The sequence below is a fragment of the Periophthalmus magnuspinnatus genome, chromosome 24, assembly GCF_009829125.3.
Source record: "Periophthalmus magnuspinnatus isolate fPerMag1 chromosome 24, fPerMag1.2.pri, whole genome shotgun sequence".
NCBI classification, from domain to species: Eukaryota; Metazoa; Chordata; class Actinopteri; order Gobiiformes; family Gobiidae; genus Periophthalmus; species Periophthalmus magnuspinnatus.
The window spans coordinates 7,881,661-7,896,467 of NC_047149.1; the positions used below are offsets into that span (position 1 = coordinate 7,881,661).

Consider the following 14,807-nt stretch of genomic DNA (forward strand, 5'->3'; position numbering starts at 1 on the left):
TACACTGAATTTCTATTTTGGTAATGTTATTTTGGTAAAGCAATACCTGACAACAATTCGTAGCTTCTCTACCTAATTTCAAAGAGCCTGTACCTGATGTATTAATGTATTCTTATCAAGATAAATGCTCTTCAGATCATGCACTGTACTGTACAAGCTGAAGAAAAATCTGTCCGTAAACATAATCTATTAATTTTACATAGCATTTTCTCAAGCAAAAACTAATATAGAAGTTTCTGATAAGGTCACCTTCTTTTATCCAATCAGGCACTTTGCTGTCAACTCTGTCGCTTCATTCTCTGTCATGGTGCAGTTTTAACACCAACAACAAAGTAAATTGTAGGGGCAGTCAGAGAACTATAAGGGAAAACCTACATGACACAGTTGTTTCTGTGTCATGGTGCAATATTACAGTGGCAGAAAATACAAAGTGGGCGGGGTTAAAAGTTCAAACTAAGACGTTCCTGACTCATGGTTTGAAATCAGGTGCAGGCCCTTTAAACACGAGAAAAAAAAATATATATATATAGAATATAAAATGAAAATGGAATAAATATATGATAAATGTTCTCATAATATAATATAATATCTCAAACTGAGGACAGGTGTATTTATTGTTTCACGAATGTGATCCTGTTGATTTCATTATCAGCAGTAGACTGTCAAAAAAACAATTTATTTCCTGTATTTTATAGACCGTTTTATGATCTTCTTATTTTTATGTTTCCTCTTGATTTGGCAATACTGAAACACTGAGTTACAACACCCTTGAACAATGTAGTATAAAAATTGATCCTAAAAGGCCATGTGCAGGGCTCGATAAGACAGAAAAGGGGAAATGAGGAAACCTCAGCCTAAACTGGGCCACAGCAGAATCTTCACACTCACAGGTGACTGTTGCCTCACACAGGCCACTGTCAACTGAAACTGTTATTGGGACAATTAATCCAATGTATTACCCTTTTACATTGGAACCTTGCAATATACTGATTAAGCCTGTTTTTTGCTGTATCATTTCCTTATCAGTATTTGGTCAGTAAGTATGAGTATGAAATACTCATACTCATACTCACATCGACTGAGGCAGAAAGTAACAAATTATAAATACTCATGTTAATTTAATAGGCTTTTTGGTTAACTGTACTTTTTTTTGTAGATGATTAAACATGTACTTATACAACTAGTACTTTGAGTAGTATTTTTCATGCATACTTTAACTTGAGTACAATTTTGTCAGCAGTGCTTGGACTTGTAATTGAGTAAATTTTAGCCATGTAACTGTACTATAACTTGAGTTTGAATTTGCAGTACTTTTTTACCACTGCATATTGGGGGAAAAGTAGTAACATTGCATGCCAAGTACTACTAATTAACAACACCAAATCAATACTTTAGTTCAAACTGTGCTTATGAGTAAAAAAAATATATTTTGGGTAAAATATCTATGCTTTTGCAATGCACTTTCTGAGTCCTGTCTAGCAAATCCTTTTAACTAATGTTTTTTGAAGTTGTAAGCCTTGTAAGTACATGGCCCCATTAGCAGTCATGCATAACCCAAAATGTTCAGTTGCTAATGTTTGCTCCACCGAACTCAGAGAGTATAACTACATTTGTTTACACTGCATTTTGACTATAACCCCATTTGAAGTATTTCCTCTTTGAAACGTGTACTTTAACCCTAACATCCATCCCCATAACATGATATCCTCATCATCTCGGGCAGAATAATAATTTTAGCCTCCTTATGGGCCGCCCTGAGGTTTTACAACATGGGCTACTCTCTCATTTGCACGCACATAACGTCAACTCAATCCTCCACTCGGGCCCTCACATACGGCGAGCTGGAAAAGCCACAGGCAGCCGGCTCCGGTTTGAAAAAGGCCAAGTGAAAATTTGCTGTTGATGACAAGTTATGCAAAATGAAAGTGTGTTTTAACATCCTGTCTTTTGTGTTTGTGTCGCGGTGGGATTTCTCTCTCCATGGAAAGAAAGAAAGAGAGGGGCAGTAAGCCTAATTAATACCAAACCTTTCGCAAATTACAGCCTTTGCCACAGAGCGCTGGCCCGGGACACCAGTCTGCACCAGGGCAATAAAAGGGCTCCTTCATGGCCACATTAAAACCAGGGCGGTCGGTCAGAAGGCTGTAGCTTAGAAAGGATTACATTTGGACCAAGGAGGTGGTAGGTGTGTGGGGGGAAAGTATTATGGGCCAAGGGTGCTGAAAGACAGATTAAATAGACAAATTCGGGTGTCGAGATCAAAGGAAATTCAAGACAGGAACTTGACAAGTAGTAAATTACAACATCAGACATATGCAGCTAATGAAAAGTAAATACTATAACTAGAGGCAACCGATACATCGAAAAATTGATAATATTGTTGTTGGTTGTTGTATTGGAGATATGCAATTAGAATATTGAGTATACTGTCTGTAAGTAAAGCTATTAAAAATGACAAACAACATCTTGGGTCATCTACCAAACAAGGATATGAAGCAATATTGTGACACATTTCTAGTTAAATTCATGGTCCAAATCATATTTGTGCTATACTTGAACTTCATGACACTTGCAGGCACTTTTTAGCACACTCCTGCATTGTTGATATTGTTATTGAGATAATACAATGCAATAATCCACCCTAAATATCAGAACCACTAGATCTTTATATATTCACACAACAATGTGTTAAAATCAGTTAGTACTTCAGAATATCACAGATAAAATCTTGAATTATGCCATTCAAGGTCAACCTATAAGCTCACCCTGGTTGTGGAGGTTGAGAAGGGGGACCCGGCTAAGAGCCCACCCCACCTAAGGCCTGATGACTGTGGTCCGAGCCACTGCAGCAGTAGTTGGTGACTCTGAAGGAAGGGAGTAAACTCAGAGAAAAACCATGAAAAATGTTGAGCATGAAAATGTCTCCCTTTGGTTTATATGGCTCAGTTCAGCCGTCCAAAAGAAACACATCTTTAAATTTAACTTGAGATCTGACTTTTTTTTCTTTCTCCCACTCCCAAAACTGCTGGCAAGGGTTGGTCTCGAGAGCAAGGCCAAGTGCAGTGCTGGAAACTGCGACCATGTTAAAAAAGCACTCAATAATGTGGCTCTTTGGAGATGTGGCGACAGCTCTTGTAGAGGTTTAGGTTTCAGCTCTGGTGGGTGAACGCGGCCGCGACGTGCACAGCTGCAGGAAAAAGGTCTCCGTTTCCAAATGTTCAGGCAAATGTAGATTTACAAACGGGGGGTGTGTTTATTTAAGGAAAAGATTAAGTGTGAGGAAAAATATCTTTAAAATGGATCATTCAGATAGACCTTGTGCGGATCGGTGCATGAGGAGAGAGTGCACTTGGCACCTCTGTGGTCAAACAGTGCATTTGATAGCATCCCCTCAGCACAGAGTAGTAGTATAGAGACTTTCACTCAAGTCATTCATCTAAACTAAACACATGGGATGTTTTCTGTCATGGTGTCAGGCTGAATTACCAAACAGCACAGATATATAATAATTAATTAAATTTTAATACTTAAGCAAACCGATTATGAAATTGTAGACAACTGACACTCCAAAAACCTGCCAAAAGTAGTTTTACTTTAAATTAAAGGAAAGAGACAAATTAGCTTTTAGTACTTGCCTTATAGAAAATTTTTTATAAGTTATACAGTGTCTACCTTGAGCCAAACGCTTGGTCAGGAAAAGCTAGCTAGAAGATTATCTGCCTAATAAGGAAAGCTGGTGCATCTAGTTTTTAACTCAAGACATAAGAAGAAGAGATTCCAGATGATCCAGGAAAACAAACCCAGGCTGTTACTGCTGTGGGTTTGTGAATACTATACTTGTCAGCATTTAAAAATATTAGGAATTACTCACCCCTCTATCTATGTAGATTCTGAGTATTTTTACAACTTCCCCCATCTCACCATTTTCCACATCTCCATTTGGGATTGGGACCATAAATACTCCACCTGATCCCAGTCGTTATTACACCGGACGAACGGCTGGAAACATTTTGGAACGCTATCAAATGAAAGCGTTGTGCCATGTAATAATATTTTGCTAGTCTCAAGAGGAAGCCATCTCTCACACGGATGATTCAGGCCTCATTTAGGGAAAGATGCTGTAAATCAGAGTTTGATGGAACAAACAGAATCTGGGGGGAGAGGGGAAGAGTCCAAGTTAGTGATAGGGCAGAGTGATTTAGTGATGATGAATGTGTTATTGAGGGTTACATTCATGTAATAAACACTGCTGCCTGGTAACTGCACTTCTGGCTCTAGATTGGGGATTGGAAAGTAAAAAATTGTACCTTCCTAACTCAACATGAGACTGCCAGACAGGTTGCAAAAGATGGATGCTAATTGATGCTCCAATCCTAGCTGCTGTCATTGTGTCTTAGCCAAGACCCCCCCCCCCCCAAAAAAAAATAAAAATAAATATATAAATATATATATATATATATATATATATATATATATATATATATATATATATATATATATATATATATATATATATATATATATATATATATATATATATATATATATATATATATATATATAGGTTTATCGGTGATCTGCAGTATCAGTTGTTGTCCAAGGATTTTCACAGATATCGGTATGATATTGACAAATATGATGTTTGGCATCAATATTTTTCTGCACTGCCCCAGTGTGTGTGCCCATGTGTGATTCCCATATTGTATTCAGCATTAGCATTGTCTTTTTGAAGAGACTCATAAAAATATAACTTTATATCTCAAATAAACACAGTTTGTTATTATTTTTTACAAAAGTGAACAGTTCATTTGTAAACTTCACTATAACTTAACATAAATTTGGTCCTTGCAATGGATTTCAAAAGCCTAATATTGGTATCGGCAAATATCGGTTATTGGCCACAACAGCAACCCAAGTATTGGCTCAAAAAACCCGTATCAACCCATCCCTACTATTATTATTGTTGCTATCACTACCTGCAAAACTGTTAAGCATATTTCAAGCCATCTTCAATTTCAATATTTATAGAACGTTGTCATTTTTTATTTCACCAATTGGGCTGTCCCCAGTCGAAATGCATTCAGCCAGGAATGGAAAAGCAAAGACAATTTTCCATCTTCATTGATTCACTGCTGAAAGGCTTAGGACACTATCTGCCAAGTATGTAGTGTCATGACTCATGCTTTGATTACTAAGTCAAACTTGCATGAGATAAAGAATAAGAAAAAAACTTTAATAATTTATGTCAATCAGCAGTTGGCTTATAGATAGTATTTAAGTTGAGTGGGTATGTGACGTTAAAAGAAGTCAAGTGAGAATAGATATACTTTTGGCAATAGGAAGAAGATCATATGACTACATTGCTTTAGAAACAGTAAAAACTTGAACCTGATATGCCAACAAAGAGTCTCTGCAAAGATAGTCAGCTCAAGAGGAATGGTGTTGCATATTATAGCCAACATTTGATTGCCACTCACTATTAGCACTATCAGCAATTATCATGTATCTATAATGATAATTTATGTATCTTCTCCTTCTCATCAGGTCCAATATAAAACTTCAAGAGGTCTGTGCAGCAGCCTATCCGACTCATGCACAGATATTTGCTCAAAAATGCTTTTAGCAGCATTAATCAATCAACAGCAGACAGGAGCTCACCTCGAGGTCTCAAACAACTCATTTATTCTTTTTCACATTATTTCAAGGCGTGCTGATATTTACTACTACTTCTAATACTGAGAACATATCTTAAAAATAATTCAATAAAAACTTTAAATACTGTAAATACAACACAACAATACTGATCTCTAATACTATAAGCTTGATTACATCTAGATCTAAACGATTGTTAGTATTAGTTGCATTACTATTAAGCCAACATCTTAGACAGACTGGGGTATCTGGCTCAGAGATTTACTATATGTGCATTTTTCAGAAGGAACCTCATCCTCACACTAAACACTGATATTCCCAGTCTTAGTATATTATAATTAGTTTAACCGAGTATAGGTTATATGTATGTATATGTCCTACATATTCAGCCTCTTTAAGTGAAATATAGCGCACATTGTAGTTTCTTTGCACCTCTGCGCCTGTCCCATGTTGATAAGTGTGACTTTCAGATGAGCTTTTAACACAGCGGGGGGAAAGTTGACATTAAATACTGCCCAGATGGACTTTCTCCGATCCTGCTCATAAAAGTTCTTAAGACGCACCACAAATCAGGGCCTCTCAGTATTATGGTAAGCGTCTAGATTGTTATTGTTATTTTACATTTGCAAATACTAAAGTAATTTATAGCTTTTTGGGCATAATTCGAGTCTGGACCCACCCCAGACGTTTTTAAATGTGAGCTTTTAGCAGTTAATATTAGCTTGATGAAGTACTCAACACTTTTTACTGCAGTAGAACTCACAGCTGTAACTTGGAAGACGTTCTCATCTGTGAATTAAAATGGCTATCAAGTTCATATGCACAATTGGAAAAGGTATTTCTTGATGAAAAAAGGATGATAAGTAATTAGAAGGACGAAGGAGTAAAATAAAATGTTACTACTTGACAACTTGTACAAGTTATGACAGCTAACACAGGTACACAGCTACAAAGCACTTCTACTCAAGAAGGTAAAATAGGACATCTGAATATTACTGAGCCCTATACTTGCCACAAGTATGACTAATACTTCTATTATTACAAGGTACCATAACCCCAAGTTATTGACAAAATCAGACATATTTGTGTGCAAGCATATAAAATGTCCATACAGATGCATTAGCCAAAACAATAAGAAAACACAAGAACTGTAGAACAAGCTAAACTGCTGGCTCACAATTGGTAAATACTTTTCTCACACTGACTATAGAATACTTTTGTGTGAACACCAAGTATTTAGAATCTAAAAATCGCCATTGGTTTATTATTTCATTGGATTGAAAATTACAATCCGGATCTGTTATTACTACTAATGTTCTTAAAATCACTATCACCTTAATACTGTTACTAACAAGTAAAAATTCAGCACATACATAACTTCATGAGAAAACATATTTTGTAAATTACTATAGTAAGAGTTTCACTTCAGCTCATTACCATCACAAAGCAGTCAATTTACGAGGGGCTGAGTGGAGGAGTTGTGTTATATTACGGGCTAAACTATCTTCTCTATGGAAAACAGCAGACTTGAGCCAACAGCAGTCTGTATAGAGAAAATGAAAAGTGAAATTCAAGATGGTGGGGTAAAACGGAAAAACGGCAGCTCTCTGGGGGTCCGTCCTCTTTCCGGAGTGAGGCAGGAAAGAAAACCCCATTATGGAGGACTTTAGGTGGTCCCGGCCTGGGTCATTCGTTATAATGAAGCTGCGAACATGACAACAACCACCATAGGGGTTTCAGTGCTCTACTGTACCAGATACTGTAAAACAATCTACTATCCTATGCGGCTACTAAGGAAGTACATAAGTTAAAGAAGCTCTATATCTCTATAAAAAAAATATGTATCTTTTGCTGTTGTGTTATTTTAAAATTGCATAGATATAAAATGCATGAAAAATTACACTAACTGGACAATAAATGCCATTGTTAAGGATTCAAATATGAGAAATCTGATCTGGATAAAAACAGGGAACCTGAAACAAAACACTAAATAAAATCAATGACCTAACCACCGAAGAATTACATATTTAATACAGAATATGTTTGAAGTTGTTTATTTAATGCTGACCTCTATAAACTTGAGTGTGAGCTACAGCAGAGATAGTTTTCTCCTTAAAGTTCCATCAGGCTTATTTTCCATCAACAAACCTCTTAATAGCCCCGGCATGTTCACTGTTCGCGGAGTATAAAACACTTAGTGACAAGTAAACACGCAAATATCAAGTTTAATACTGTGCAGGAGACACAGGACCTCCCAAATATGTACACACTCACCTTCTTATCTTACACAGGCACAAGGTTTAAGCCCTCAGCTGTATAGTGGGATGGAAAATACTTACATGTGGGATTTATAGGTCAAAATGATGTTACATGGTGGTGTATGAACAATGCAGCGTTAGTTACATTTATTTACTTATTTTTGCTTTTATTTCAATATATTAGTCTATAATCATTATTGCTATTCTTAGTATTCCCATTACAATTTGTGAAGTACATATACCAGGTTTACTTGTTTTTCAGATTTTTTAGTTGTTTGGCAGGATAGTCCTCATTTGTTATGGTCCTGCATCAGTAGGTGAGCTCTAGTGAAGTTAGTACGTACCTTGTTAATTCTTGTCTGAATGTAACAATGTAAAATTGAGTTAGCAAATTAGCATTCTTTCAACAAGTACAGTGTAATATCTTGGACCGTTATGTAATAATAATGTAACAAAATGAAAAAAATATTTTAGGTGTTAATTAACTTTAAAACTATTTCGAACTTACCATCCCACTTTTTACATCTAAAGTTAAATGAAGTTTCAGTGGTAATAAATACAGACAAAAATGATTTATTTAAACGCAGATTAGCTTTATGAGATTTTCATCAAATAGGTAGCCAAAATTCTCTTAGTGTGTGGAGAATTGAACAACATAGAGCTGGGCAATTTGACAAAAAATGTATAACTTTTTTTCCCTCATATTGGGATCCAACTTTTGATTACACTGTATTATAAAAATGGCTTTCAATATTAATTTCATGAACTTTAACAATACGGACATTTAATCATTGCCAGAAAACACAAAAATAATACATTTCTTCCTTAAGTTTTAAGTCCAGACCGCATCCGTTTCCTGACAGAGGATTGGCTGTAGACCTCTGGATTAAAAAGACCCACGATGATCATTGACAATTAGAAATTATAAATGAACATTGATGTGGATTAAAATTCAACAAAGCCCTAACGCCAACATTATTTCTAGATATACTATTCATAGGACAGTGATTCCTAACTGAAGGTCATGAGAGAAGCAGCGTGAACACATTTTTGGAATGTTCTACTTATTTATAGCCTATATTTTTAATCATACACATCTTGAGAAGTTACTAAACTTGTATCTCAACAAGACTGCAATGCCGGTAGCGATCCTTCATTGATCTGTTTTAATCACTGCAATTCACCTTTGGCCAAACTTAACTGTGTGGCCTTAACTATGGGAGTGTAATGGAATTTGAATTGGTTATAGTAGTCACTTGTTTCATTCTAACGATGACTATGCAGCCCTAATAATTGTATCTGAGTGACTCCATCTTATAAATTACAAGCACTCACCGCTGGTCATCAAGATAAGGGTTATTGGGAAACAGCACTTAAGCACTAGCCTGTCCTCTAGTATTAGTCTCTGTGATTATCATGATTGGTCTTGAAGGCTGCAATATAAAACACATTGGTCTGATCAGCCTGCACTGCCCTCAAAGCAGAAGTAGTCAAACAGCTCTGCGAATGGGTCACTTACTTGTTGATCGTATCTTGGTCTGTACACATAAAACATACCCATCTCGGATGCTGCTGCTGCTGCTGGAGCCAGATAATGTACACAAGCTATAAAATCTCCATTCACTTCATCCAGAGCTGCAAGAGATATTTCAGAAACAGAAAAACATTATGTGCTTAAAGGGCGCTAAAGCACATCATCAAGTAAAACCTTTTGAAATTAAATGGTTAGGTTAAACAATTCAGCTGGTGAATGACACGAGATTGAACTTGTGTGTGAAATTATTCCAAAAATGTATTAACTTAAATTACAAACGTTTAAATATCTGCCCTCTTGAGTCTAATGTTCATGCCAGTAACTCCAAACAAGTTAAAGGGTAAATAGGCAACAAAGAGGTATTGTTCATCTTAATTAAATCCCAATAGGTGAATTATGCCAAAAGAAATAAACTAAAACATAACTTACCTTTAACTGCCACTCTACTTAATATTGCTGAGCTGCATTATCATGACCTATTACATTTATATAGATGTGGAAAGATAAAGTTATTATTGATATTATGCTGATTTTTGTTGTAATATATTGTGTTGAAGGAGCTAGTCACAAATAAATGACCAGGTTCAATATTAGTGGATATTTTAGATATTAGAAATAAAACGCTATCCCACAATAGAAACACTGCTGATATTGAAACATTAATAAGAGTTTATATAAGCAAGAATTATTGAATACATCGCACACGTTGACATTTTTTTTCTTACATAGGAAACGTTTTATTTACATAGTTTTCAGTGCAAATTATCAATAACAAAATAGCACAAATATATTCAGACAAAATATTTAAACACTATCTGATGTTCTGAGATTTTGTTACGTGAAACAAGTGGTTCATAACCTGAAAATAAAATTCACAACCGCAGTTTATCTTCACTTGAGGGAAAAAACATCAAGGCATGAAAACTGCTAAGAAAACGACAGCACATGGAACCGTCTATTTAGTGGCGTAAGTTAGCTTTGTCAAATTAGCTTAAAATTATTTGTCGAACATGATAAAGAGACTTAAAATGCCTTGTTTGATTTTTAACCTAATGAATATGCTTTATTAGGTTTAAAGTTGAAAAGGTGACTTCGTTTATATTTTGTTTTACATTTTCAAGCTTATGTTATTTTTTTAGCCCCTACTTTCCAGGAATTAGCCCGCGCCTCCACAGGCCTGGCTAACCATACCTGCCACAGTCCACAGTCCGTCCATTTAAAAAGCCCTGCTGTCGTTCTTCTGCCTAGTTAATACTTTTATAACGCCATAGTTCATGAACTAAGCCCGTGCTGACAGTGGCCTTCATAGCAGCACCTGGGAGGCCGCTGTGTCCGTGCTGGCAGTGGCCGTCCCCTCCTCACTCCCGGGCGGACTGCTTGGTGCGCATGTCCCGCTCATAATGACGCTTGTCTGATTGTTAAGAACCGAAGAAACGTCCAAATGAGTCGCGTCGTCCTCGTCTACCTCCGCGGGGTCGTCGGACTCACAGTCGGTCCGGGGCTCGCTGTCACAGTCAGACTCGGTCGGGTCTTTGCTCTCCGAGGCCTCGGGCAGAGTCTTGTCCCCCGCTGGGTCCTTGTCCTTCTGGGCCTGCGCCTCTTTGGAGTGTCTCCACTTCATGCGCCTGTTCTGAAACCAGACCTTCACCTGCGAAACACAACGACTGGGTAAGATTTACACAGTGAAAGAGGGAAGGCCTATTCTTGACCTATTCTTGTGAAATACTAATGAGAAATCCTCGGTGAGGTTTAGAAACCTATAGGCCCAATAATAGCCTACGTGGAAATATACTGAAATCATGCACTTCCTTTGCCATGGAAAGGAGAACTTGACCTCTTTAGAAAAAAAAACTGTATAGACTCCCTTGTATTTTACCACAAACTGGCCTACTAGGTAACCCAGGTAGGTGGAATATTAACAGCCCATAGGCATGCCCTGTATTTAAGAAGGGCAACACGTGCTACAGCGGTCTTAATGATACGCTTAAATCAGGTAAGTGATTTTTGTTTATTGTTGAAAATAAATTAAGTGTTAAGCAAAGGTTTGGTTCACACAAAACTATATGGCATTTTACATTTAGTGAAAATAGGAACCCCGATGAATGGACAGGCAATTTAAGCCTATTATCCTGTATGTATGTGTAATCCCTCAGACATCCAGAATTGAAAAAGCGGCTTGGATGAGCAGCAAAATGTCTTCACTCCTACAAATTTTGTCCAGTTGACAGATTTACCTTTGGCTTTTCTTAGGCCTAAATAAATACATTACACAGTTGGTGCCTATCTATATCTACATATATAGTTTGGAAGTCCTCAGATTAAACGAATAAATAGTACTTCAACATATATCGTTATATAATGAAAACATAAAATTATGACTCTCTGGTTGCCACATTTTATTGGATAGGTGGCACAGTTACAATAATGTGGTGCAGTTACAATAAATAGTATGTAATGTTTTATTTGCTACTTTTTTAGAAAGTAAAGCTTGCTTATGGTATTACAGATGAATGCACCAGCCGTCAGCAGCAGTATAACTGTAATTGCAATACAAACAAAACCAGGCTACTTTTTATATGCTTAGAGGAAATGTGACAATTCTTATGGTATGACTAGGCCTCTGAAACAATGGAGCATACATATAACAAATCATAATGATAATGAGAACACAAAAAATGTGATCAAAGATATAAAATACAAGACAGCCATCACTCCTCACCTGTGCGTCTGTGAGACCCAACATGGCGGCCAGCTGCTTCCTGTCCGGTTTGGTGACATACTTCTGAATTTCAAATCTCTTTTCCAGCCCTTTTCTCTGCAGGTTGGAGAACACTGCCCTGGACCACGATCTCTTCCTCTTGTAGGTTTGGGGCATTGTGTCTTTGGTGAGGACAGCATAGGGGCCTAGGACAGTAAATGTAAACATACAGGTAAAGACCACAATATAACAAACTCAGATTACAGCGGTTTCTGTATTGTTTAAACAATATGGTGGCAGGTAAAATGTATAGGTACGTTTTGAGGTATGGTTATTATAATAGTGAATTTATCAGTAATCAGGTTTTGTGTTTGTGTAATATCCTCCTGGATAAACACCATGTAATTAATACAAGGGCTCATGCCCCAATCTGATAATCACTTTCTGGAATCTGAAAACAGCAATTTATCAGAGGTGGAACAAATTATAAATGTTAAATAATTATTGTTAAGATTGAGGGTTTTAAACCAAATTATTTTAGAAAGAGTTGATTGAATTAATTTGTTTGCAAGAGACAAATGTCTACTGTGTTCAGACATCTGTGGTTTCTTATGCCAGAGTCTTTTTTAAAATGTTGCATCATTCTTATTGTTACTTGTACACTCTTTCCACCTGTGCTATTGAGATGTCTGTGATAACCACCTGGAAAGCTGTCTTGAAACTGATGCTGGCCTGTTTGTCTGCTGCTGCTGCCTAGTGCGCCCATCATGGAGGCTGCTTCGCTCATCCCCGGGTCTATGGAGGAGTAGTACTGGCCGGACGTAGGCTGGACCGCAACATGGTGGAGCCCTGACTGACGGTTTGAGCTTACGATGGAGGTAAGATCTGTCATAGAGCCAGAAATATGGAGTTGTTTGTAATGAGTGAAAAGGTATGGACATAACATGCAACTTACTTACAGACTTTTGGTTCAAATAGAATAAAAGTAAAGTAGAAATCTATCAAGAAGATAAAACACTATGGTCTCATACACTAACATACACTCTAAAAATACTTCATAATATATTATTATTAAGTACATTAAACATTAATAAGCCCATGCCATTGTAAGTTCGGTGACCTCTGAACTTGACATATGTAGCCAAAGGAAATGGTATTGCTCTCCCTGCATGTAAAGTCTTTCAAATACACACTTTGCACTTGAAATTGCGCAACGGACTCATTGGCATATAGTTTGTAACTTTCTGGCTGTATGCAGAAATGAATGTATATTTAGTAACCTATGTGTTGTGAATAGGCCCGTAAACCAAAATCCCTATATTAATTTGTTATGGTTTACAAAAGTTTAATTTGAGTACAAAATATAAGGCAAATTGTATGTTTTGGTTAAACGTGTTCTTCTAATACAGGCACAATTTCAACAACTGACCATAATGCGTAAAATGCGTAAAAATATCTCCTCACCTCTTAATGACGACTTTTCTTTACTTTTTGGATCAAAGTCCGTGGAAAGTATCCGATCTATTCCAAACTTGAGGTCTTTACTGGAAGGCGGCGGTGCTTGTTGGGAGTTGAACGCGGTCCGGGACACTGAGGTTAGCTGTAGTCCGTGTCTATGGTAGGGCGATGCAGGGCTCACTCTGGCCGCGTATAAAGCTGGCTCTGGAGCGACGGGAGACGGGCGCAGGGGAGGTGTGCCAGCGCGCCCCTGCGTCCTGTGGTGCCCCATGTGCACCATGAGAGCGGAGGAACTCGGGATGTTCTCCCCGTCTCCCGCTTGTAAAATATCTGCAATGCAAAACGACGGCTTCTTCATGGTATCCACAGCGAAGCCCCCCGCGCAGTACGCAGACCACAGGCTGAAGTTCGATGCGTAAAAGGGATTGAGCCCGGCTGTATACATCCCGTAGTCACACTCAGACACACATATGAAAGCTTGTTGAAAAGGCAAAGATAACTAAAACCCCGCAGCTGGTTGTTCCCTCTTAGTGGAAGTGCCAGTATTGCTCTCGCAGCTCTGAAATCCCAGGCTCTGGGTCGGACGCGGCATGAAGTTCAGTCTCTGACACTGATTGGTCGTTTTTTGGGCCAATGGCTGCGACGCGTTGAAGCTCACATCACGCCCTCGCAGATGAAGATGTGTAAGTAACTCTCGCACACATACACATACACACACACACACAGACACACGTACGCACCCACACGCGCGCGCACACACACACACACACACACACACGACCTGAGAGAGCAGCAATTTTGATCCCGAGATGATGGATTGATCACTTAACGAGAGGCCACTCCCTCCTGTGACCGCAAAATGTGGCACGATCCCACAACTTCATTCTCAAGATTTTTCTCTTTATAGCAACGGACAAATGTGAATGAAAGCAAGCATGGATATTAAAAAAGGAGTGGATACATTTGAAGTAATGCAGTAACAGCTATGACTGAGCGTGTGACACAATCATCTATTTTACGCACAAATTACGCACAGATTTGTCAAAGCAGAAAACGCACTTACAAATATAAAATGGATACAGAAAGCCTCTATTTTTAATTATTGGGACATATAATGCAAAATTACTAATTATTAATAATGCTTTATTTTTTTACAAAATCATCCGGCTTGTATTTACGCACTGTACTTTGGTCAACTGTGCTGTTT

General features: G+C 37.6%; 1 protein-coding gene across 2 annotated transcripts; it reads right to left on the reverse strand.

Moving 5' to 3' along the window:
- Window positions 1-10,167: 10,167 nt before the first annotated feature.
- On the reverse strand, window positions 10,168-14,164 carry hlx1 (H2.0-like homeo box 1 (Drosophila)). Of its 2 annotated transcripts, none has more exons than XM_033991285.2 (4): window positions 13,607-14,164; window positions 12,845-13,027; window positions 12,164-12,348; window positions 10,168-11,092 (listed from the first exon to the last, which is right to left on the reverse strand). In XM_033991285.2, exons 1-4 carry the CDS (start codon window positions 14,043-14,045, stop codon window positions 10,748-10,750), a joined length of 1,152 nt encoding a protein of 383 aa, XP_033847176.1. In that variant the 5' UTR covers window positions 14,046-14,164; the 3' UTR covers window positions 10,168-10,747. The 2 variants fall into 2 exon arrangements, with proteins under 2 accessions (XP_033847176.1, XP_055088258.1); XM_055232283.1 differs by having other exon boundaries at window positions 10,415-11,092; window positions 12,164-12,362; window positions 12,853-13,027; window positions 13,607-14,144.
- Window positions 14,165-14,807: the final 643 nt, after the last annotated feature.